This window comes from Corvus kubaryi, unplaced genomic scaffold (genome assembly GCF_017639235.1).
Source record: "Corvus kubaryi isolate FWS band 111438036 unplaced genomic scaffold, C.kubaryi_AGA036_p1.0 71, whole genome shotgun sequence".
Taxonomy (NCBI): domain Eukaryota; kingdom Metazoa; phylum Chordata; class Aves; order Passeriformes; family Corvidae; genus Corvus; species Corvus kubaryi.
The window spans coordinates 8,485,947-8,512,665 of NW_024582059.1; the positions used below are offsets into that span (position 1 = coordinate 8,485,947).

General features: G+C 37.6%; 1 protein-coding gene across 3 annotated transcripts in view; it reads left to right on the forward strand.

Moving 5' to 3' along the window:
- Nucleotides 1–26,071, forward strand: part of GLRB (glycine receptor beta) — a 47,396-nt gene extending 21,325 nt beyond the window's left edge. Inside the window, exons 5-9 of one of the 3 annotated variants that reach the window (XM_042049673.1) lie at nucleotides 3,114–3,196; nucleotides 5,830–5,970; nucleotides 9,241–9,393; nucleotides 13,500–13,792; nucleotides 23,357–26,071. In XM_042049673.1, coding sequence (XP_041905607.1) covers nucleotides 3,114–3,196; nucleotides 5,830–5,970; nucleotides 9,241–9,393; nucleotides 13,500–13,792; nucleotides 23,357–23,653 — 967 coding nt within the window. In that variant the 3' untranslated portion in view covers nucleotides 23,654–26,071. Of the gene's footprint in view, nucleotides 1–3,113; nucleotides 3,197–5,829; nucleotides 5,971–9,240; nucleotides 9,394–13,499; nucleotides 13,793–16,297; nucleotides 16,425–23,356 lie in introns of those variants that run through there. The other 2 variants (XM_042049675.1, XM_042049674.1) reach the window with 2 other exon arrangements.
- The last annotated feature ends 648 nt before the right edge of the window (nucleotides 26,072–26,719 follow it).

Below are 26,719 nucleotides of genomic sequence, written 5' to 3' on the forward strand. Positions count from 1 at the left end.
GCTGACACACTGAACTTGTATGATTGGAAACTAAATTTAAACTCTTCCACTAGTTGCTTAGGTTCCTAGAAGCATACTGGAGTGGATAGTAATCTGAAATGAAGCCTTCAGTAAAAGAGTATATGTTGCACCCTACTTGAATTTCTACAGCAACTAAAGTAAATGATGATTACTTGATAAAGATATAGGGAAACACAGAAATTACAAAATTTGTGAATATGTATGTTTTGTAAAAGTACTGTGAAATAATCCTGATTAAATTCTATGCCTTACTGGATGTTACTTTTTTTCAGAAGTCCATAAATTGTTGTTCAATTTAATTGCAATTAATTTTTTTTTTTTGGTGGTTTGACTTGGTTTATCAAAGGTATACACAATCCCACAAAAATAGTCATCCACTGAAACCAGCAAATTAGTTGATTAAAAAGGAGGTCATAGTGAATTACAGATCTGGAGAGTTTATAGTTTGTAGAGATTGGGCTCAATTTCCTAACAGGAAGTGAATTTTCTTCTGGTATGAGCTGTAACATATTGCCCTGATAGATGTAAAAATGATTGTCTGAATATACTGCAACATTACCTTTAAGAGGGAACCCCTTCAGAAGCTAGGGTCATGTGAACTATTTCTTCCTGCAGTAGAAATGGATAGAAGAAAGAAGAAACAATATGAAAGAGGCGGGGGTTTTTTTGCCCATTTCCAAACAGGATGAGAAAAGTCAGTCTCAAGACTATTGCTGGCAGTGATCAGAAAAGAAAATACATTGGGCAATCAAAGCATTTCATTTGGCTTGCTCTGAAGGTCTTGGTTTTGATTACATGCTTCTGTAGGAGGTTTGGGGTGTGTAGAAATTAATATTTCTAAGTAGAAAATAACTTCCAGCTATGAAAGAAGTTTCCCATCTGAAAGAATGAATGTTAAATGAAACCTTGAAACATTTCTCAAATATTTTTTCTGGGTTGCAGCTATTTATAAATGAGCTCAATAGGTATGGTTAATGGTTAGTGAATATTGAGTGAATACTAATAGAAGTGTTTCTGATGGAAATATTACTCTCTGAAAACTTGCAAATAAGAAAACCAGGTTCAATAAAGTTAGAAATTATTGTCATCCTCTAAAAATATTTGGTTTATTTTAATGGCACACTATGTTCTTACATTATACGTATGCAGGTAAGATCAATTTTTTGAGGGACTGGGATTTGGTGACATTTTTAAAATATATAATTTCTATGTCTTGTGGTTTTAGTTTACAGAGATATTATGACATATAAATGAAAGATTCTCCAGTTATCAAAATACTTGCATGAAAAATGTGTATGAGGGAAAGCTCTTGCACAAATAGTTGAGAATTAGGAAACTGAATGCAGGAATAAACAGCTACTGCTCACATCAGGGGAAGTAAACAGTAGACTCCCACAAAAAAACTTTCTTCTGTGTTCTGTGTTCAACGTAAGTCAACTGAAAAACTGGATTTGCAAGTGCATTTGATGATACCAAAATATGTAGAATGGTAAAGAGACAACAGTGAGAACCACAAATTAATTTAATGACTAGGCAACAAAGTATGGGATGAAATTCAATGTCAACAACTGGAAATGATGCATGAGGGAAAAAATTATTTTAGCTTCACATAAAACCTGATTGATTTTGAGGTGGTTATTACCAACCAAAAAAATAAGCTTTGACTAGTCATGGCTAGTTCTCTGAAAATGTCAGCTAATAGCTCAGTGCTGTTTGAGAAAGTGAATTGAATTCTTGGAAGTATTAGGGGATTAAAGAGAATGTTATGCCACTGCCTAAATGTATACTATGCTTGCATCTTGAATGTAATTCTGGTCTTCCAGCTGTAGGAAGGGAGGCAGGGATGGTCAAAGGTATGGAACAGCTGAGCAAGGCTGAACTTTTCACACTGGAAAAAGCAAAATGATTGAGGTGGTGGCATAGAGGTCTCTAAATCACAAATGGCACAGAGAGAATGGATGGACATTGATTTTTTTGCCTTCTTTTACAGTAAAAGACCTTTGAGACAGACTGAAGATAGATAAAAAGGTGTGATTAGAGTGTGTGCAGCTTAGCTATGGCATTCTTTCCTGCAAGATGCTGTTCGTGTTAAAGTTTATGTGGTGTCGGGGTTTAACCCCAACTGGCAACTAAGTACCCCTTGCTCACTTCCTCCTGGCCCCAGTGGGATGGGGAGGAGAAGCAGGAAAATAAAGCCCATAGAAGTTGTGGGTCAAGAACAGCTTAAAAATTGCAGCCAAGCAAAACAAAATAAAAGTATTAATGCTAATACTAATTGTAATAAAAAGCACAGGGGGAGAGTGACATAGAACCCAAGAGAAACAAGTGATGCAAAATAGAATTGCTCACTACCTGCTGAACGATGCCCATCCCTTCCCTGCTGCCTCCCATCTCCTTGTGCACCTGCTCACTGGCAGAGTATGGGAAACTGAAAAGGCCTCGATTTAGAGTAAGCACTACTGAGCAACAACCAGAAACATCAGTGTGTTATCCACATTATCCTCATACTGAATCCAAAACACAGTGCTATGCCAGCTACTAGGAAAAAAATTAACTGTCCCAGCTGAAACCAGGACACCTAGATTCCAGAAAGCAGCTGAAAGCAAAACATCTTCTTGGAGATTAAAAAATCTGTTGTTGTCCCTTAAATACTGAAGAGTAACTTCTGGTTTAGGGAGCCCTTGAGGTGCAACTTTTGGGTGCTGCTGGATATCTGGCAAAATAACATTTCTGGATTGCTGTAGTGTCGTATTCTTCTTTAGAAGTCTGCCACTGGCCAATTCTGGAGACAGGACTCTGTTCTGTATGGACATTTGGTTTGGTTATGCTTATGAACTAAATGTATTTTGTCTTATATTTGTAGTTCTCTAATTTGTAAACTACTATGTGTTTAAAACCCTCTATAGAATTTTATTCTCTTATTTTATACTAGTGAGATATCCATTTCAAACTGCTAATTATAACTTCTAAATTTTGTTTGTGCTCTTTTAGAAGATGAAAATCAAATACCTGTGATTTTTTTCTTTCTCATGGCCATCTACTGCCTACCTGGCAGCTCACACTGTTTTAAAATATAATTTCTGTATTTTCAGATTGTCTATTACGCTGTCATGCCCTTTGGACTTGACCTTGTTTCCTATGGATACACAGCGCTGCAAGATGCAATTGGAAAGCTGTATGTAAATCACTCTGTCCATAAAAACAGTTCTCTTCTAGGCATGCATGAGAATCAAACAAAAGTTATCAATTCTGTATACTTCATCTCAACATTTTTAATGAATCATGAAATTGATATTCACTAGTTCCTACCAATATACATTTCCCTATCAAAGATGTTTCTTACTGATATGGCACTGTGCACTCTTTGTTTTAGCTTTTGCTATCAAGCAAGATGATAACTGAGAACTTTTATAAAAGCATTTACAATAAACTGAGATAAATGGAAACATATCATTTGGAAAAAAGAATGGTTTTTCCAGGCAGCTTTAACTTCCACAACCTGCGCTGCTTTGTAGGTTGTTGGGGCCCAATTTATCCCCTTGCATTGATGATCTATTGGTATTGTTTGGAACTCCTTTGATACAATACCAAAGGAAAAGTATTTGATGTCAAAGGAGTGAGATCATTTAGTATCAAACCTTTGGAAAGTGGTTTCAGGATGTGTTTTAGATGTAGTCAGGCACCTATTTCTGGTCTCCAGGTGATTTAATCTTACAACAGGGCAGACAGGTCACATCTCTGAAGGGCTTCATGCCATGCTGGAAGTTGCAGACAAAATGTTTCTGAAATCTATCTTCCTTCCCATGCCCATACACAGGTTCCTACTCAACTACAGCTTTTTCCACCACTTTGATCCCTGGTGATCCCGCTTTCTTGGTAATTCTGTTTTCCTGAATAAGGATGAGCGTGAAGCAGAAAGAAGGAAGGTGACTTGTTCCGGTCTGGTCCTGCTGTAACACAAAGCTTGTGCAGCTCTTAGTCCAGCAGGTCTGGTGGGAAAGGTGAGATTAGGGAAAGGAAGTCACAAGTGAAGAAAAGCAAGGTTAACCAAACCTGGGCAGGGTATCACAATGGGATCAAGGGTAATAATAATGATAGTTATAATGGTGATGACAATAATAATAATTCATGTTATTATTATTATTATTTTAGGTTTTGGTTGTCAGCATTTATATTTAGAATTTTAGTATGTTCATAGCAGTTTTGCTCATCAGTACTATATATGTACATCAGCTGAAGTAAACTCTTATGATAACCCCAAATCAATTTGGGGTTAAATTGGACTTAGTTAGTAATACTAATGGAAGTTCACTTAAGATTTCTCAGTCCAGGTTGCTTCACAGGTGTTGCAAGGTATAGTCATTCAAGGATAAACTACTCATAAAACACAATTGTGCTAAGATGATATACTCACATTCAGTGAATTTGCTCCTTTTGAAAGAGTCTGCACTAAACTTTCTTCTACCTTTTAGTACAGTTATCAAAAGTAAGACAGGTACCCATGACTTCCTATCTGTCCTCCCAGTTCTTTCCCTGTTAGAAATTGGCAGTTTTATTCTCCTTAGGTTATTTTCAAATCAATATTTTGTTTTTACTTGCTAGACTTTAAAATCAAAAAAGGCCACCAGTTGTTACCAAGATGTTCTTATATCCACAGTTATGATCCCCAGTTGTACTTATTCTCTACAGACAGAAATTTCACTCTCCAGTTATTGTTATCATAAAGGATCTTGGCAGTTTTGTGATCTGCTGTGTGTTGGAACAGGGTGAAAACGATTTTATGAATGAAACATCAGAACAACTTTTTTTAATAGTATATTATATTATGGAGCTTTGAAACATTGTGATTTTTATTAAATTGTTGTGAATCATAGAGACATCACTTATGAACAGCTTCACTTTCTTAATCACAGCTGTTTTTCAAAAATTAAAAAGAATAATGCCTTCAGGAAAAGAATGGCTTTTTAAACATTTTTCCCAGGCTTTGAACTGCAAAAGGATGCATTCCAACTCCATCTTTTTTATGTTTCCTCATCTCTGTTCCCATCTGACACACATTATCTCTGTTTGAATTAACTTAATCTTTAATGAACAGAAGGTAGCAAGAAAATGTCATGTAAAATCATGATTCTGATTATGCATATTCATTATTGCTTTATTCTTGAATATTGTGAGTCTAACTTGCACTGCCTCTCACTTGGTGGTGGTATATATATTATTATTTGGGCACTCAGGGGGTTTCTGAGATCTGTCTGTACTCAGGAGGTCATGAAGGCACTGAGCTGATTTCTGTCAGACTGCACATCTGCTCTAATTCCTGGTCAGGTATTTCCTGAATGGCAATGCTTTCATGAATCAGGGCTTTTAGACTGAACAAATAAGCAGAGCAGTTGTCTTACATTAACACCAAGATTCATCACAGTAATTGAGTTGTTAAATTCTCTTGAAGTTACTTGGACTCATAAGTGCTATTAAAATTCAGCTTTTTCATATTTTGCTGGAGTATGAATGAATATGGAGGCTTGAAAGCTGTGGAAAATACAGTTTTGCTTTCTTTGTTTGAAAAATACACGCTGTAAGAAATACCTCTTAGTCATCCTAGTATTGCTGATAATGTAGTGTTTCAGCCACTAAGTCCTAACTTAGGCCTACATAAAAATGCAGCTGTGGATTATTTAATTTTTGTATTTATTTATTTGAAGAGGAGATGAAAAAGAATGGAAGATATATAATACATATATACTAGGTTTTCTTGCAGAGTTTACTGTGATTGAGGTGGTTCTTTAAACAATTATTTTGTTCTTGTAGTTGGTTACACAACTGATGACTTACGGTTTATCTGGCAGTCTGGAGATCCTGTACAGCTAGAGAAAATTGCTCTGCCTCAGTTTGATATTAAAAAGGAGGATATTGAATATGGTAACTGTACCAAGTATTACAAAGGCACAGGTAGGTAATATAATTTATTTCCTTGGTTAAAAAACTCTAAACTTCCTTCGGTTACTGTTTATAGTTAATGGTTAATATTCCAGTCCATGTCTTATATTTCATGGGATAAAACAGATTACTTTTAACTAATCTAATGAGTAGTTCATACAATGGTAAGTTTAATATGTGATCATTACAAACTAATTCAAATACAGAAATAACCAAATTGAAGAAGGGATTAAATATTTGTCTTGGTTTTGCTTACACATCTCGTGATCTTACTATTACCATTTTATTTCTATGGTCCTGATACTTGTTTATGCTTATAAATATCTAACTTTTCTGAAATAATGTTCATGCCGAATCATGCCAGTTGCAGCAAAATGGGTAAATTTTGATTTTCTGTTTAGGCTTTTGTTCCATAAGTGAATAGTATTAGACTGTAATTCCAAATGCTTCACCCTGCAGGTTCTTCCTTCCTCTAAGTGTTTCAGAAATTCTGTCATTTTTGAAAGCTGCTTGTGATCCTCAACCCTGTATTTATTTATTCCTATGATTATTTTTTTAATGTGGGCACAATTTTTTCCAACGGTTTCTGTACTCTGGCTTTTAATGATTTATCTTTTTTACCATGATTGATTCCTGCCTATGGAATTGATTCCTGCTTATATCCAAACTACTCATGCTGTGGCAACCACAAGACTTTCTACAAGAACAGCTGTATTTTAGTCAGTGCTTTTACATCACGGGAATAAATCTCCCATTAAAACTCAACTAGGAAGGCCGTGGTGCTGCAGCTTCTGAGGACCCTCTGCAAGTTTCATGTTGCCTATTCAGGTGGAGACTCTGTTACTTGCAGTTGCTCCTGTGGTACATTCCAAGCCTGGAGAGATCTCAAGGAGCCTTAACAGATCTCAGAGTTAAAAATTTAACTTGAAAAGGTGGTGAAAGTAAAAGTGGGCTTTGTTTTTTAACTGCATAATGAGTGAGTTCTTAGCCTAAGTACATAATTCAGGTTCTCAGGTGATTTATAATTTGTAAATAATAAGAAACTAGCTCTCTTCAGGTAAATTCTGCTTTTTTGAAAGCATATCCATCAGCTAGCAGTGGTTGCATTCAGGATATGGTAAAACCTTGCTTAGCAGTGGGAAAAATACTTTGTTCTTAATGAAACAATGAATTTACTGAAAAAAAAATAGTCTATAAAGTAGTGAAAAACTAAAGGAATGGATCCTGCATTTTCCCAAATGAAATTCATACAAATGGGAAAATTGTAAACCTTATGTTCTTTTTGTGATAATTTTGAGGTGTGCCCTAAATCTGAAATTAAATGTCAAAAAAACTTTAGATATTTGAGATATTTTTTGGAACCTTAAAAAAAATATTTAAGAATTATGCACAAAGAAAATCAGTGTTCTCTCAAGTTTCAGCAACTTGTGACCACAAATGACACTGTGCAAAATGCTCAGTAAAATGTTCACATTCTGTGTGTGTGCTTTAAACATTAAAGAAAGAACATGAGAGAACGATTTTTTAAAGTTTTCACAATTCTTTTAATGCAAATCTTTTCTGCCAAGAACATCTGTTCGTTCTCATAATCAAACCCAGAATTAATACTTCAGTAATGTGAGTGGAATATTTCAGTATTCTGAAGTATGTTTAAAGGCTGTTTTCAATACTCCGGTTTTTTAATTAACTTGAAAATTCTTATGCTGAAGGTGTTTTTTTAAAAGCAGATTTCACACACAGTGCTAAAATTAATTCAGCTAAGGATTTTGTCAGATAATCAAGAGAAGTTTTGCATCAAGGGGCAGATTTTCAAAATTACAACTTTTGTAGGAGTTCCTTGAAAATTGCAAAAAAAACTTAATCTTTACTGCTTATTTTGCCAACTGATGTTTTATCATACCTACCTAAGGTGAAAGAGGGTCAGCAAATCTGGGCTGCTTTTGTGGCAAGACGTTGAATATTTATATTTGCAAATTTCCTATTGTTCATCAGTTTTATGACAGATCAAATAGGTCCTTTCAAGCTGAATGGTGAGGGCAATAGATACTATGCTCTAATGAAATATTATTCAAATGAAGGCATGCAGAATGCATTTCCTACATAACACAAACAAATAATGATTTTGAAGGTCATCTCTCATTTGAAAATAAAACCTAAAAGTATCTGGAATCCATTCATTAAGAGGGAAAATATTTCAGCCAACAGGTCACTGAAGATGATAGAATGAACTATAAAACACAGTAGAATGTCTTCTATACAAGGATGTTTATGTTTAATGTTTTATTGTTTTGTCGTTTTGGTGTTTGTATGCCCAAACAGCACTTTTACGATAACTTATCATTGTACAGCACTTAACTAATACAATATGGAAGATAAATAGAGAACTTTTGGACACATTCTATCTTCTAAATCAGTTTTGCACCAACTGGTTTGATAAATATAGTCCGATTTGAATTTTGAAGTTGTTGTAATATAACGTCGGAATGCCTTTTCCTTGTGATAGAATAGTTTGTGAAGTTTTCAAGTTTTTTACAACACTGTTGTGTTACTATTACCATAAAAATTCCAGTTTTACTAATTGAGTGAAAATATGGACAGAAATTATTTTCTGGATGTCAGACTTCTTGATACATTTGTTACCTCCAGCAAAAAATGTAGTAACTTCAACTTTGTTCTTTGTTGAATTCATCTTAAACATCTTCTGAAAGTTTGTATGCTTTAGATCTTAATTTTAAAAGATTTGATACTTTATTCCTTGTTTGCAAAATTCACAGTTTCTTTGAAATGTCTGTACCAATTTTAGAAGTCACCTGTACCAGCTTTCAGTACTGGGGAAATCTCTGCTTAGAGTCACATTCAGATCACATCTTTCCATTCTAAACTTTCTAGACTAGTATTTCTTACTTCATCTTTTGCACAAATTAATGCTAAGTAGGATTTTCAGATGAACTTAAGCAAGTAGGACTGCTAGACCCCATTGGTTTTATCTGGACTGCATCTTGAAGCCAGCATCAAGCTGGGAGTCACTTCAGCCTCCTGCTACTGGTGTGTTTTGAAAAGATGAAGGGTTCCTTACACAGCACAGAGTACCGCAGCCTGACCACATTTGGTGCTTAAGTAGATCTGTATTTTGAATTTTTTTTTTCAGATTAAATTCTTTACCTTTATAAAGAAAATCAAAACATTGAACACTTGTTCTTAAACAGAAAAAGACCTGGAAGATGTGGATCAGAGGTTCACCTGCAAAGCACATTAAACATTAATGCATTTATTTCTTTAAAGGTTATTACACTTGTGTAGAAGTGATCTTCACTTTAAGAAGACAAGTTGGATTTTACATGATGGGTGTTTATGCTCCTACACTGCTAATTGTTGTTCTGTCCTGGCTGTCATTTTGGATCAATCCTGATGCAAGTGCTGCAAGAGTCCCACTGGGTAACCTGCGTTTTCACGTACTGTCACAATCCACTGTAACACCATTGAGCCATTCTCAGTTGCTTTGGCTAAATGACACTGGACCCTGAAAGCAACTCCACTTCCATTATCTGCTTATCATTTTCACTGAAATCTGCTCATTCCTAGTCCTGTAAACTCCTTGGCATTAAGACTTCACTTGATAGTAGTTCCAGCATTTGTGTGACAAACACACTGTCTCTGCTCTTCTCAACCTGGTCAAATCTGATCCATCTATGCACAGGTGATGCTGCAAACACTGTGGCAATATGCAGTTTACAGGAATTTCAACATTTGAATAATCAGTAAGAAAGCAGGATGATAATAGGTACCTATTGGAGCAGTCTTTCTGAAGATTAATAGAAACAATGATGTTTGGGAAAGAGCATTCATGTTAGCTGACTGGCTTTATTTCATTAGAGACTCAGTTCATGAGAGTGCTTCAAGCTCATGCAGTCATGTTGCTCAGCACAACATAGTAGGCAGGCCCTTCATTTATTATGAAATAGCATCATTTCAATGAAATAGCAGGACACAGGGTTAGTAGAAACAATACTGTCCTGACTACTTGGGTTGTACACAGCACTACAGCTCTGGTGTGGCCAAACCTGCTGACCCCAAGAGCTCAGTGACATGCAGAGACAGGCTCTTCCATCCTGACACTTCTCCTATTTGGATTCCATTTCCCATGTTCTGGCCTCCCAAGGCTCCCATTTTCCCTAGGACTCCCTCCTCTCCAAGCCCATACTTTCCAAATCTTTGCCATGTCCCAGGAGGTTTAGTGCACCTGTTTCCAATACCCAAGTGGTGCAGTTGCAGAATCCCTCCTGCTGCCTGCCTTCCTCAAAAATCTCTTACCCACACTGGAACTCCACATCTCCACAGGATATGACTCCTGTGCAGACTTTTTTTCTTTTTTTTTTCTTTTGATCTTTAAAAGTAGTTACTTGGGAAGGAGTCTCAAGCTTTATTAGTTCCATGGCAAGTAACAAATATAATCTTTCACCTTGAAAAGTTGCAAGGTTGCATTACATAATGCAAATCATAAAGAGAACATTTGAAGACAAAAAGGGTGGGGAAAATATAACAGGCATTAAATTAAAAAGAATGAAAGAGGAACTGGAAAACTAGAATCGAAATCAAGCTGTACTGCCAAATTTATAATCCCATGCTTCAAATAGTGAACCAGATGGGCTTATTAATGATATATTAGATTTATAAGTGTCTTAGATTTAAGTAACATTGTCTTTGTAACTAAATATGCATGCTTATTTGTTGTTTATTTATTTCGTTCATTGTGTTTATTGGCTTCTATTATGTATTAGCATTTCTGAAATAATGCATTTTCAGAGATACTAGCCATTGACCTGGCTATGTGACTTTTCCTTAATTGCCAGAAAAGCAAAAAACCTCTAAATCTGACCATCCCTTAGCTGAGTCAGTGTTTCGTGTGACAGTTATTAACACTGTCACTGGGGTAAGATTTGTGTTTCTCCAGTTTTGGGAGAACAACGAACTAACTCTTCTAGCGACATCCTTGAGATCCTTGACCTTGAAATACAACAAGATTAACATTTGTGTGTCAAGTAAATGATATCTAGCCCCAAGAAAGTGTACCAGTGGCTACTTACAGATCTTACTAAATGAGAAGCTACTTCAGATCTTTCAGTTTATTTGTTCATGCTCCTCACTCACATTTGAGCCTTAAGCTTTGGATTGTGGTAAGTAGGCACCTAGTGCAGCTGCTGCTAAAAGTGCGACTTACAATTCTGGTACTAGGGTCTCCAAGGCCATGCCAATATTCATCAGGCAGCAAATGGTTGCTGAATAGAATATTTCTGTGCTTCCGTCTCACTTTATTGTTACCTGAAAACCTAGACATTTCTTAGTCTCTTATAGTGAACCTTTCATTGTAGGAATTCAGAAAAATGGAAATTAGCTGCTGGTCACCATGATCTCAATTGCTCTACTGAACATGTTAATGAAAACTCCACAAAAATCTTTTCAGATAGAATTTATAAGTTATTTCTGTAGAATTCAATCCAAGATTGTAAGGTATAATACTTTAAGGTCTAAAAAGGGGGTGTACAAATGTTTTTGGCACCAGGTATGATATTAATTATCACGTATTAAAATATTAAACACTTTTAAAGTCAGTAGGAACAAAAATACTATATCCAAGATGTTGAGCTGGTCCATGTCATTAGCTGGTTTGGTTATGCAGGAGAAGGATAGAGGCTGCCCTTCAGAAGTCAAGCATAGGCATGCATAGTACTTGGTACACTACACTGTTAGAGAATAAACAGCATGCTGGGCACAGGCAAATGAGGCAGTAGAGCCTTTTTTGTACTTGTTAATGCAGTTCCTTGTGATCCATAATTAGTGTTCATCCCCAGTCTGCAGGTGCTGGTAAGTGAAAATAATTTTTTTTTAAAGAGAAGTATTCTATGCTCACTTTCTATCTTTATGGGAACATTTGTACTTAAATGCTTCAGTTACAGTAGATGGAAAATAAGCCAGAGTGTACACTGAGGATTTTGTTCAGTATTTGCTATATCATTCTGTTCTGAGATAACACATCTGGTTGTTCTTTTTTATCCCTATGGACAAAAAAAAAAAAAAAACAGCTTTGCAGTGATACATTGATACTACACATTTCTAAGTCAAACATCATAAAATTTTGTGGTTTAAAATTGCATGACTGTAAACATTTCTTTACACTTTAGTGTTTTAGGAGGTAGTAAATTGTCCATTAGAGATTAATGCCAAATAAAGTGTCATATCAATCTTATCAAAATTCAAATAGGAGCAGTAGCTAAAGAATGTGTTGTTCGTGATCAAGTAGAAATGAGTATTTTCATAGGCCAATACAGATAGTTTCATTTTAATTTACATTTTCACATCCCGAGTTATTTAAAATGGATCTGAAGGGAATCATCTCTCTATGAATAACAAAATTTTTCATGCAATATAAGAAACATAGTTGAGACTAACTAAATATCTCCTTTTGGCCAACATTTTCTATAGACATCAATTCTATTTCATTTAGCTGCCCACTCATAAATAAAGATTTTTATCATTAGCATTCACAAAACCAAAATGGGACATTCTGAACTTGGAGATCGAACTAAGTTTTCCCCACATGACAGCTATTTCTAAAGTTAGCTTTTTCCAAATGTAGCTGTTCATGCTACTATTTTCACAGGAGCCTGTTAGAAATCTTTCTTTGGGGTCAAGCTTGTATTTTGTCTCTTGTGATAGAAATCCTGTGTTGATGGTGACATTTGGAAGCCTTATTAGGGGAAATGCTTGGTGAAATCCATGATGAGTGTGACCTTTCAACAGAGCCTTTGCACACATGGGCTTTTTTCATCATAAGGGCTTTGTCAAATGCTCTTTATCTAGAAAGCTTCCTCTAGATCCTCGAAACTCAAATGGGGAATGATTTAGACCCTCAGTCACCTCCACGGTTTCATCTTCTCAATGAATCAGGAGCACAGGCTTTTTGATTTGCTCGTGCAACTTTGCCCTTCAGCAAAAACTTCTCTTTCACCTGAGGTCTGAATATCACACTTGTGAACAGGTCATTCAGAGAATTGTTCCTGCTATAGCATAGTTTGGATTTCTATGCTATATATATATATGTATATAAATTAGACAATGCCAGTCTGATTTAAAGGACTTGGAGTTTTTAGGTTTAAGTGTCACATATTTCTCTTTTACCTTCCCAGAATTAGATGCACATTGTAAGATAAGTCTTTGGAAAGCCCATTTCCCAACTGTGATGTGTGATGGGACAGGGAAACCATAACAACCAGTTTAGCCTCACTTATTTGTTTCTCTGTTTATAAAATGAAGGTCCTGCATTATTAATAATTCATCATTAACTGCACTATCCTACCTAAGTGTTTAACTTGTTCATTAGCTGAAGGCATGTGCACTTTGTACATCTGCTGCACCGACCACATCGTGAAGTCCCATTCACTGTTACAAAACATCATTCACTGTTGTCTGTTTCAGAGGAGAGCACAGCCAGGGCCATTAAAGGGAAGTTTTCTTATTCAATATATTGTTTTCTCTTTTTGTAGGTATTTTCTCAGTGCTCAGCTTGGCATCTGAATGTACCACTCTTGCCGCTGAACTTCCCAAAGTGTCTTACGTGAAGGCCTTAGACGTGTGGCTGATTGTTTGCCTTCTCTTTGGGTTTGCATCTCTGGTGGAATATGCTGTGGTTCAGGTAATGCTAAACAATCCAAAGAGAATCGAAGCTGAAAAAGCAAAGATTGCCAAGGCAGAGCAAGCAGAAGGGAAGGGAGGAAATGCTGCCAAGAAGAACACTGTGAATGGCACAGGGACTCCTGTTCACATCAGCACTTTACAGGTAGGAGCTGCAAAGCTTTTTATGCAAAATCAGCATTATTGTCTAGGAATATACTGTTTCTAATATTTTTGAATAGTGCTTAATCTTGGAAGTGACCAAGACATGAGAAACATGCTGGTAACTAATGGCTAGCAATCTGAACAATTGGTCCCTAGTGATTTGGGGTCAGAAGTTCTAAGTGAAAAATTTGTCTTTTAATATTGTAGCACCATGGCTGCTGCTTAGCTTCAGGTAAATAAAGTAGCAAGCAGCTTTACAGTTGCTATTTTTCTCATAATAAATAGCAGCTGTCAAACTGTAATTATTCAGAGGACAGAACTCTCAGACAGTATTTGCTGAGAACATACTCAAATAACACCCAGTTCGTTGCTCCCTCGGGATGGCCACAGCTGCACTGAATTGCATGCTGATGAAGCCAGGAATCCAGAAGTCTTGGCATTTGTAAACAAAAGACAGGTCTGTTTGTGTCAAACAGTTCCTGCATTTATTGTGTTGCTAGATAGAGTTTATGTGTAAATCAGTCAGATTTCATTTTATGGATAAAGATGACATGTACATCTTCACTCAGGGCTAAGTTTTCCATCATGTTACTGAATTCCTGACATTTTAGAAGCCCCTGTTTGTGCTCCAAGAGTTACCAGATATCCCATGCCTTCAGTCCTAAGTGATATTTGACATTTATTCTGCAGAAGAAAATACTTTTTTCTACGTGTCTAATATGAATTTGGCTTGTCCTTTTCAATGACTTAGCAATTCTGTTGTATAAAATAAAGCTATTAGGCCAGATCCAAGTGGTAATATTGGTACACTGTGACTTCAGTGTTTGTTTAGGGAAGGAGTAGTTTATGCCAGAGTGGCAGAAACCCTGTCGTAGTATCAAGTTGGGTTTACGCCATAAGTGATTGCCCCCAGCCCAGAAGAGCTGCAGGCATTGCAGAACAGTGCACTTAACTACCATAAGTTTCATCTGGTAGAAGAATCTTTGGGAAATGTTTTGGTAGGCAACTACTCTCAGCTTAGAGTAACCCCATGATTTCTTTGACTTGTGTCATGAGTAATTCCCCTAGCCTAGGCAACATGAGGACTGAGTAGAAGAAAATGGCTCTGCTGTCCCTGAATTGAATGTGATAATTTTGTGTTCAGCAATCTGCAGGTCCCAAATTCAGCTGTTTCTTCTGACAGAATAGTTGCAAAAATCCAGCAGATCAGCATCAAATATATTTTTCCTATTTCCAGTACTTAAAAAGTGTTAAGTGTTCAGTTTGATCAATGACAAGTTTAGCAAAAAAAAGTAGTGTGAACAAAACCAATTGCTGAATTACTGATTCTCCTTGGTATACACACCCTCTCAGGTACATGCCATTGTCATATCCATGTGGAAGACAAAATTATCTATTACTACCTATATTGTGCTTTCATATTTTAATTTTTTTTCAAGAAGGCACTGGTGTTCAGTGTGTTTTATGACTTAGAAGAAGAGGAATCATTATCCACAGAAGTTCAGGAACGTTCCCCATGAATGATGTCTAGCAGTAGGCTGACAGTTTTTAGAATTCAGAATTCAGTCTGCCTTCCTCTTGTAGCATCTCCCCTCCACAATCTTGAAATGTCAGCCTCAGCTTCTCATGTTTGACCTGCACTTTTCAGGGTCTTCTCAGTTTGTTATGAGAGACCTTTAACATTCCAGTAGCTTCTCATGATCTTTATACAGAGATCAAAAAAAACCATTATTTACCAAGACACAGTGGAAATAGGTATTCATTGCTGTAAAAGCTATTCATGTGTCTGAGTGGCTCATGGGTAAGGATCCAGCTTGAATTAATCCACCTGCTTTGAAACACAACCTACCAGAGGAAAGGTATCCTGGTAATTTCTGGGAAGATGACCAGGCTGAGATAGAAAAAGCTCCCAGACCAATGAATCATCTGACATCAGGATGTGGTAGGACAGTGGTGCTAGATTTTATATATTTGAAAGCTATAAATCTGCCTAGCTGCAAACTCCCTCTCTGAACCCGCTACCGCGTAGGAGTACTTTGAAAGTTCTCAGCCCTGGAAAAGCCTGTACTAAAGTCCTAAATCAGAACAGGTGTAAATCTTTTGGTAGCTCTGACTCCTAATCCGAAACTAGGCTTGCCCCACAAAATTTGGATTGCTCCCATACAGACCTAGTTATGATCAAGTAGAGAATGCATTTGTCATACGGAAAATATGCAAGGGAGAGAAACATTAACGAAGCAGGTAATGGAAAAAAACCTGTATGTTGAAAAGCATAAAGAATACAAAACAAAAGGAGGCCAGAGTGCTGTCCCAGAACTTCAGGAGCTGTTTCTCATCAGGGTCATGTAGGATTGTGTGGGAGGCAAGAGCAAATACTTTGCTAAATGTCTGGAAAGACTTAGGTGACCCAGTGTATAACTTTAGGAGAAAAGGACAACTTATAACTGTACCCCTGATATAAGTATATGTCCTGTAGAAATGTTCACGGATGTTCTTTTTCCACTAGGAGGTGATACTCAGGCAAAAGTGACTGAGGGTGTAGCTGGAAATGTCAGCATAGCTAGGCTTGAAACAGTGGATAGACCAGATGAGACTTGAAGGTAAAGCCAACAGAAAAGACATGGAAGCAGTTAACTCCAAGTGGGGAAAAACAGAGAGCATGAATAATTCCATTTGTAAGTGTTTCTCCTGTTTAAATTAAGCTATTAAATATTATGAAATATTAACTGAATGGTGCTGATATATATCTGTAAGTTATTAAAGGGTAATCAAATTTAAAAAGAGAAGTTACTTTATTTCACTTCAAAATGCCCTGGATCCTGATGCCATGGCAGTTTGCATTCCCTGAACAGCAAGTTGTGCACTTGCTGCTTTTGCAGTGTTGCAGCAATGATGTTTCTGCAGGAGATTTGGGCAAAGGGCCTGCGTGAAGGTACAAGGGAGCTGCTGGGTTGAGAAGGTCCTTGCTGTGGGGAGGATCGGAGGGAAGCAAGTGGGGCAATCAGGCATCCCTGGTTCCAGTCTTTGTGGAACAACTTGTTGTCATGTGCTTGCTCCATTTGTGAAAGTTAAAATGGCATCTGGTTTGGAGACCTGGTGTATTTGATTTAAATAAAAAACAACTGTAACAAAACCACATGATAATTCCTAAAAATACAAGCAGCTGTTGTTCCATTTTTATGGAGTAAAAGGATAAGCTTTTCAGTGTATCCTAAACATTAGAAGTTTAATGTAATTTGTAATTGCAGGCTAGGAGAAGAGTTCCCCTGTAACAGAATCTGCAAGGGTCTGCTGAAAGTTTTCAGCAGAAAGCGCTTTTGTCACTGTGTCAATAGTCAGTGATCACGACCGATAGTCACCAACAGTGACAGTGAAGATGGCAGGGTGAAAAGAGTGCTCACAGTTTGCCAATCACCCAAAGATGGAGAAAGACTTCCATGCATGTGTAGCTACTTCACCAGATCCTGGGAACTGGCTGATGTAAAAGCTGCATGTTGCTGGCGTATGCCAACCCCTCAAGTCCAAGCTTTATGAGTCATGCTCCCTCCAACAAAAACCCTTGAAATGTCAGTGCCATTTTAAACCCAGAGGTTTATCAATATGACTGTCTGATTAAAGTCAAGTGGTCTGTCTGTCAAGATCACCCTGAATCTGTGGGGAAGAAAAGAGAAAATAAGTACTTCTGATGTGTTTTTCTAGGAGAAGCAGTGGCTATGCACTTACAGGCAAAAAGCCATGAGAAAATACAGCTTGGCTCCCTTAACTCATAGCGGCTGCAAGTAGATGCTGTTCTAAGCAGAGGAGAAAATTATGCAACCTGGTGATAACTGCTTGCACTGGTTTTTTATTGGGAATCCTCAGTAGGAGTTTGCATGTGTTTCCTAGCAATGAAACACCATACAGTGAGAAAAACAAGCAAAAAGGGAAATGTTTTGAAGATGAATCATTTTTTTTTGCTTTCATTGCTGACGTGATTACAGTGAGAGATTGCACTGTTAACTATAACAACACCCCTTCACTTGAAAAGTCACATTTTCATCAAGCCCATTAATAGAAGCTGTCCCCCACAGATAATGTGCTAATGACTGGAGAGAACATTTGCTAAAAGAATGGTTCTGGCAGATGATGAATAGCACTATGCAAGTGGTGGTAATAGCTCTAATGCCAGTTATTTTTAAAAAGGAGTGGTGCTGTTGCTTGCTTTATCTTGTCAGAGCCACATCTAGGCTCTGAAATCTGAGATGAGTTATGTTCACCTCTACTGAGTTATATACTTGACCACTGGTGGTGACCTGTTGTAACCTGGTCTTCCCAGGTTTTTTCCCCTCAAGTGGAACTCCAGACTAAAATTTTTATTGCAGAACCATCAAAAACCCAGCTGACATTTTACCTTATACACAAAACCACAGGCTGCAGCCTATTTTAATAGTTCCTGACAGCATTTCAGGTACAGAGTAGGTACTTTCTGCTCCAGTGACTCCTGTATTCATCCTTGGAGATAATTCAAAACATGACTGTAAAAAGGCCCCAAGCAGTCTGCTTTGAGCAGGGGGTTGGACTAGATGATCTCCAGAGGTCCCTGCCAACCTCAGCTGTGCCATGATATTGTGATATTTTATGTATTAATATTTTTTGTCCTGTACTTTACAAGGAATATTTGGAGTGTGGTAGCATATTCCTCCTGAGCTGCACCAGAAAATATACTCAGTCTGAGTACAGACTAATGCTAAAAAATCATTACTTTATTGATGATCTACATCTATCACGGCAAGAGCAAGAGAAGAGCACAGAACAAGTGCAAGAGAGATTAATAACAGCTTGTTAGAAAACTCCTCCTTTGTCTTGTATGGAAGCCCCTTATAGAACTGGCAGCATTAGTGACAGATCTGCATGCCAAAAGGAGGTTGGGTGCACAGCAGCAGAGATGGTTTTGTGGCAAGGAGGATGTGCTGTGTAGGGCAGGGAGCGCAGCATTACAGTGGAGAAGCTCTTCAGCCTGAGGGACACGTGCAGAGTTTGAGAGGCTGCCAGTGCTATAGCACATTTGAAGCCCTGCTAGAGGTTATGGACAATACATTTCTGCTCTCAAATATGATGACTTTTATATTGCACTTTGTCCTGATGGATAAAGAGGACTTGATCACAGGATGAACAGTCAATTGACAAGGATCTTTATTCTATTTGCACAAAACAAATTGAGTCAAGTCCTGATATTTTTGGTGTTGTGAAAGGTCAGATTTCATAAATTTGAGAACTGTCTAATCTGGATAGAAGAATTTAAACAAAAATTATGAACGGTGCTGGTGAGCTAATAATGTTGAAATAGTTACAGACCAGAAGTAAAGCTATTCTAATTTAAGAAAAACCCTAAAACCTAACAAACAGAACAATTGAAAACAAACTTCCCAAATATTTAAAACTATCTGAGCTTCAAGCATTTCTCTTTTCTTCTCACTGGCAAATGGGAGGTGATAGCAATTAATATAAGCTGAAATCAAGAAAATAATTGTAGATAATAGGTGTAAGTAAGGAGATAGATGCTTAGCATAACTGAGGGCAATAGGAAGTTAGTTTGCCTATACAGCAAGAATAGAAAACCTTGTAAGAAGAGTAATGGTACTATACTAGGCAGAGGTGCTGTAAGTATCAAGAATTAGCTGAAACAGGAAAAGTGTTGAACAAATATTCTGCTCTGTGTTTGGGGAAAAGCCAGATATATTAAATCTGAGGATGAAATAGCTCTCATTCACAATAGCTAATGAGAATGTTAAACAGTAACTATTAAAGGTAGACATTTTACAATCAAGATTTCAGCTTAAGTTGCATCTAGAATTTTTTACAGAGCTGGTCTCTGAGTGCTGCGGAACATTAATGTTGATTTTTTAATAAATCCTTTACATCTGGGAGGGTTCCAAAATACAGCAAGAAGCTAACTTTGTGCCAGTACTTTTAAAAGCTAAGTGGTGTAACAGGAATAATTATGAGCCTGACATCAATCAGTGGAGAATACTGCACAGCTTACAGGGTGCTGACTAATAGTTATTGTTTGTAAGTATTAATTATCTTTAATTTTGCTCATAATTCAGCCCCATGTTATCTAATGAATGGGTCAGTGAAATTAAAGTTGAGCTGTGAGTTTATTGATTTAATCAAACTGAATATAACTTTTTTAAGTATTATCGGTTAGGTTGACAGAAGTAATGATGCAAAGGTAAGAAACTCTTAAGAACATTTTTCTTGGCTTCATATGTCAGCCTGGTTACATCATCTGAATTATGCAAAATCAAGGTTAGATTTGTTACCATCTCTAAGTATCAGCAGTTAATCAGACTAACTATAGCCATGACTTGTGTCTGAATATTGAAGCCGAATAAATTCAGGTTTGAAATAAGGTACATATGTTTGTGGGGAACAAGGTCATGGAAAAAATTCTCCATCCTGGATGTTTTTAAAGGAAAATCTAGTGTAACTAGTTTGGGCAGTAAATGTGGAAAGAGAGGAGGAGCACCAGAAGCAGCAGTGGCAGAGATGGGGAGTTAGTTGCTCCTCCCTGCCAGTCTGCCTGCACAGGCAGCACTTATTCTTTCATCTCATTCCCCATTTTCTTCTCACATTACTTCCCTAATTCTGTAACCAAAGGCTTTCTGCAGAGGCACACGTGCTGCAGCTCTGGAGCAGCAGCAGGTGCTGAGCTTGGCAGCGAGCACCAGTCAGTCTGAATTTTGTAAAAGGTGAGAAAGGATCATCATAAGGGGCCTTCTGGATTCTAGGAGACATTCGTAGGTACTTCTGAGCTGTTCATGAAAAGACAGGTGTTCTTTCCATCCTACCAAACCTAGACAAAATGGTGCAGTCCTGGAAGAAACAGGGAACTAGGTCTGTGCTTTGGGCCAAGCCCCAAGAGCTGTCACCTTACTGTGCTCTCCTTGGCCCCTCCCACCTCCATGCCAGAGGGACAAGGAGTGGCTGCCCATCTCCCTCGGAAGTGTGGGGTGGCCCTACATTATCCCAGAAGCCTTCCCTTCCCAAACAGCTGCCCCCCATCCCCTGCTGGGGAAAAGCCATAAATCTGGTGGAAGCATGCTGTGGGTTGAGTCTGGCCCACAAGTCATGATGCTGGAGCAGGATAAGGTGAATGATATAAAATATTTTTTGTGCCAGGATGAAGTTAAAAGGATATAACATTTAACAACATTTTACTTTTGTTTACACATCTTCAGTGTAGTACTCTAAAATCAAGTCTTGCAATATCTTTTTTTACAAAAAAGGTTCCTGTAGCCTTTGGTAAGTTTTTTGTGCAGTAAATGTGGAAAATGAGGAGGAGCAGAGGCATTGTTAGGATTATTGTTAGGGTCCTAGCACAAACCAAGACAAATAAATAAAAAGCAGATAATTATATATATATTATATATACTTTGTATTATCTCAAATTGTTTAGGAAAGCTGTAGGGCAACTGAAGTGAATTTAGGTTAAAACAACAGAAACATTTGAGAGTTGAAGAGATGTATGAGAAGAAATTTAAAAGTATGTTTAGGCAGCAGCTGACTACAGTAAATAGAAGAATGTCAGATTTGTAAAGGCAAGGAAATGGATGAAATTGTTTTCAAAAGTAACATATACTTATTAAAGAAAAATTTGGGCCAGGTTGCTCATACAAGGAAAATTGTGTCGTCCTGATAAATCAGTACTCCAGCTGACACTGAACTAAGCAGAGCTCTGCGTGAACATGCTGTGAACAGTTCTCTGCTTACAAGGCAGAGGTGACCTAGAATCCACTCCCAGTCCTGAATGGGAATGAGAACCGACTTGTAACAGCCTTTAGGGGAACACTCTAGATACTGCAGTTGGAACAGGAATATTCTGTGCTGTGAATGAGAGAACTTAGGCTCCAGTTAGTGTCACTGAGTTTTACAATGTATTGCTGGTAGTATGAGGCATTTGGAAAATCCAAAAAGAGGCTTATAATTTCATACATGATTCTATTTCTTTCCTTACTAAATCTTACTAGCTTTAAACATAGAAAAAAATGTAATATTCCTGTGACTCTTCAGTTAACATACACCCCTGTCCTGCAGGTTCACTTTTCATTGCACAAGGGTCTGCTTTATATCTTTATTACCTATGTCATTGGGTCTGATCTGATTGGAAGGAATGTCTCAGATCAGTGAATAACAGCATCCTGTCACCTAGGGTCACATAATCATGTTTATCTGTGTCTTAGTCACTGCCTTGCTAGACAGTTTGCCCCTGCTACTCCAGTAATGAGCACTGTTAGGCTGTCAGGTCTTTGAGGACTGGAAGACAGTTGCAAGAAATTTGTTTGTGTAGTTTTTGTCCTACTGTCAGGGAACACCTATCCTATTTTTCTTTTTTATACCCTGGAATCTTGATTTTGTGGTGGCTTAGGAATGGTATTCTCCAGTGTAGTACTCCCACTAAAACCAGGTGCTGTTCTGTCTCCTCACTCCAAGGGGAGGCATAAAAGGTAAAGACCATGGTTTGAGTTAAGAAAAATTTACTGAAAACAGCAATGAGATAAGAAAATGAGCAGTTGACAGCAATAATATTAATAAAAAAGGTATAATAAAATAAATTATTCACACAGAAAAATTCCCTGACAATAGACAATACTGGATGGCTCCCTCCACCACATTTGTTTGACCAGAAGGAACCCCCTCACCCCAGAAGAGAATCCCTTTCTCCAGCCCTGCCAGTGACATGAGGTGGTATAGAATAACCTCGGTGCCCTGGCCGTGCTCCCTCCTGGCTACTGCAAAAATTAGCCCTGTCCTGGAGCCAGGACAAACCTGCACCTCTGTTTTAGTGCATCGTTTTCAAAATTTACTGCTTTCATGAGAAATATAACTCTGGCAAATTTGGGAAGGTGTATCCACTGTTTGCAGAAGGAGTAGTGCCATGCTTCTCTTCCACCTTGCACAAGAATCAACTTTGCCAATAATGGGAGTAAAAGCCTCAATCAAAGTTACATCTGTGTTACTTGTCTTTAGAGAGGCACCAAGCTCCGCAGGCACAAAGAAAGTGCTTCTCACCATGCAAGGTGGTCGCCCTAGGGTGAGGGATAGGATACTGCCCTGGCAACTCTTTAGAACCAGAACAAACTAAAATTAATTGCATCAAACATTGAATTTTAGGGTTAATTCTGACTATGGCTTTCAGAGCTCAGAAAAATGCAAGTATTGAATAGTATCAAGCCTGCAGGTTCATCAGCACAGAACAAATATCCAAAAATACTCCCCATGAAAATGTTCTCTCCCCTTCTATCATCTTAAAATGAAGGAGTCTAACTATAGCAGATTGCAGAGCATGAGGCACCTTGTGCATGAAAAATTACACAATTATGAATGTTTGGATTAGTTTATATGATTGACTGATCATCCTTAAGTACTTTATAACATAACCATTCCACAAATTAGTCTGATGTAATGTATCCCTATCAACAAGTAATTTCCTATATGTTTGTTTAGTGTTCTTTAGCAGATGCATGAAGTTTGCTAATGAGTTGTGGCGAGTAGATCATGATTCCCCTCACTCTTTATTTCATAGGTTGGTGAGACCAGATGCAAAAAAGTTTGCACTTCGAAATCTGATCTGAGATCCAATGATTTCAGCATTGTTGGAAGCTTGCCAAGGGATTTTGAATTATCAAATTATGACTGTTATGGGAAGCCCATTGAAGTCAACAATGGGCTCGGGAAATCTCAAGCCAAGAACAACAAGAAGCCTCCTCCTCCCAAGCCTGTCATTCCATCAGCAGCAAAGAGAATTGATCTTTATGCAAGAGCACTGTTTCCTTTTTGCTTCTTGTTCTTCAACGTCATATACTGGTCCATATATTTATGATAAATCTTTTATTTATTTTTTTCATATGTGTAAAATATAGCCCATTTCATTATCCCTTCCCAGTCATGAAGGCCACTGTGTGAAATTATTTGCATTTGCAAAGCAATATGTTGCATCTTGATGCCGTGCGATTGTACTGAACATATGGCATCTGAAATTTGAATGAAAGCATGACACTGCAATGTCTGTGCTCTGACCAACTGTGTATATAAATGTACAGCATACATCCTGCTTTAGGAATATATATGAAGGACAATGCCTACTACATTATAAAGCTGATTAACGCTCTTCAGATATTAGTAACATACAGAAATTTCAAGTGTTTCTGACAATGAAATGGATGTGCACGTTGAGTATTATTAAAATCAGTATTCTAGTATATGTAGTATTTAACAGCTTTTCTGCTGACTTCCAGAGGAAAAAGAAACACCCACCAAACATCTCATTCTTATATAATTTCAGCTGGCACTGTTGAAGAAAAAGCTAAGGTGTAATTATTATTACTTAGACTTTGTAAGTGGAGGCAGCATCAAATAAGCAGATCTTGTCTATGTGGAAAAATAAAGATCAGAGAAGTACTAAATTTGTAAAATCAGCTCATTTAGGAAAAAATCCTCAACAATTGTGTCCATGAAGCAGGCACACTTAAGTATTTTAGAATATGCTGGCAATAAAACATTGGGCCAAATTTTAACTGCTGTTTCCTTAGGCACAAACTAGATACAGTACATAAAAAACAAACGGGCCACTTTCTAGACTAAAGGTATCAGGAGTTTTGGAGAGGCATCACAAGATGCAGCTCAGTATCAGGTTTGTTATACATTTTTACATTACTTTGTCCTCTGGCTCAGCTTCTGTAGCAGCTGGCAAGCCTGCAGTATGTAAGTCACGATTTTTTTGTTGTTGCATTGGACACTTATTATTTGGTTTGTTTTGTTTATCCCCTTGAAATCTTTAATTTTAAACAAACCAGTTTTCAAGACGAAATCCCATTTTCCCCACTAAAATTACACCTTTTCTGTTTGTGTTCTAGCTAGCACGTAGCCACCAGTAGGAGTGAAAACATGTCCAAAGGTCTAAGGGGCTGAGACTGTCATGAGCCCCAGTGTGCCTATGTGTTAATTAATGGCTGCCAGCAGCTCATTGATTTGGCTTCTACATTTTGGAGAATAAGGTCCTGTGCATGAAACAGTTCTGATAGGAGACTGCTTTCCATTTTCCAGAGGAAACCCTATGGCATGGAGACTACCTAAACATGAGCTCCTTGGTGTGCATAGTGCGGGAGCTGTGGTCTCCTGTGGATGCCAGGGTTCATCCCTTCATAAGGGCAAGTCCTGAGAAGAAATGCAGCCAAAAGAAAGCTGCATGTAGGTAGGCATGTGAGAGAGAACGGGGACTTGGCCTCCGCTCGTGAGAGCATGCCATACAGAAATACATCTCTGCTTGTAAAGCTGGGGCACCATAGCTAATTACAATATGAAAATAAGGCAGTTCTCACTAACTTTGCGATTCATAAAAAGAAATCTGGACTATTGGCCCCTCACAGGCTAGGAAGGGACTGGTTTAAATACATGAAACCTTCCATAGTGTGGAAACAAACAATCCCACTTGTTGTGCTACATTTCTGGCATGTCCAGGACGTGCTGAGCTAATGCAGGCCACGGGTGGACTGTTGGATCACTTGGGAGTTGCCCACAATGAGAATGTTGTCGACATACAGCAATCCTGCACAACCAAAAGGTCAAAAGTGGGAATGTAAGAAGAGGAATGGCATGCCATGCTGGCTTCACTGCACATCTGGTGGAGCTGCATGCCCAGGACTTTTTCAAACCACTGCCACTTTGTGATCAACAGGCTGGCTGCAACAACTTGTGTTTGGGTTGAAGAGATCTGCTCTTCACAGTATGGTCACATGCACTCCACCAGCTTCCTGGCCACTGTCTCATGGAGGTTTCAGGCAGCCACGCTACCAGGTGGCCACAGTTTGTCCTTTGGATTTCTTTCTGATCCAAAGAAATTGAAGGCAAATCCCAGATGTTATTGAGCTGTGTTCAGCGGGGGCTGAGGGAAATGGTATCTTTAAGGTCTAGTTCAAAGTTTGAATATTTCTGTTAGTTGGAGGTAATTGCAGAATTGTCAGAGACTCTTAATAAGCAATAAGGATAAGTGAAAGAGAGGAAGGAAGGGAGGGGGAACTTTTATACATACAGAATGGTATATTTATAGACATTATTTATTCTCATACTTGTATTTTTTCTTACAGTACTGGAAGGCAAAAAAATAATTACCTTGTGTTGGAAAATATATGAATTTTGGAAGATAATTTTCTTGTTAGAACTCTTATTAAATGATTTATCTGTAATTAGTGTCCACATTCTATCTGTAAAATCTCAATTATAGATTTTATTGTTAAATTAATCTTTGTTCCTTCTTGCTTTCCTGCTTACTTGACGGCTTTTGTGTTTTATCATAAAACACTTAATCAATAATACACTGTAATTGCTTTCCAACTCACACAAAGGGAAGCAAAAGGAATGTATATTGTTCAGATAAAGGGTTTTTTTGTTCATTACAGCACAAAAACTAAGGCCAGAAGCGAAGTTTAACAGCAAATTTGAAAGTAAATTTAAAATGAACCAGTATCACCTATAAAGTATTAATTTTCTTTTTACTTACACTAGATAATATTGCAGTATTTGTATTATCTTGGAATACATTCGCTTGTCCTGCTGAGCAGTAATAATTGATTTATTTTATTTTTCTTCTTTCCACTAAAGGTCATCAAGAGTTTTGCATACCATCTCACGTTATGGTCCACCAGCACCCTCTAGTTGTAAAATTCAGCCTAATGACTGATTTCCAGAATAAGGTGCAAATATAAAAACTGTATACGAAATATAGGATCCTAATTGATCGTGATAATGTGAAAGAAAAAAATATTATTAAATTAAAAATAAATGGACGCAAAATCAATGTACAGCTATAGAAATTTTCCCTGCAGTTACAATTTGAAAGTATAAAAATGAAGACATTCAAGTAGTAGCAAAGGTGAGGTTCGTGAAGTGC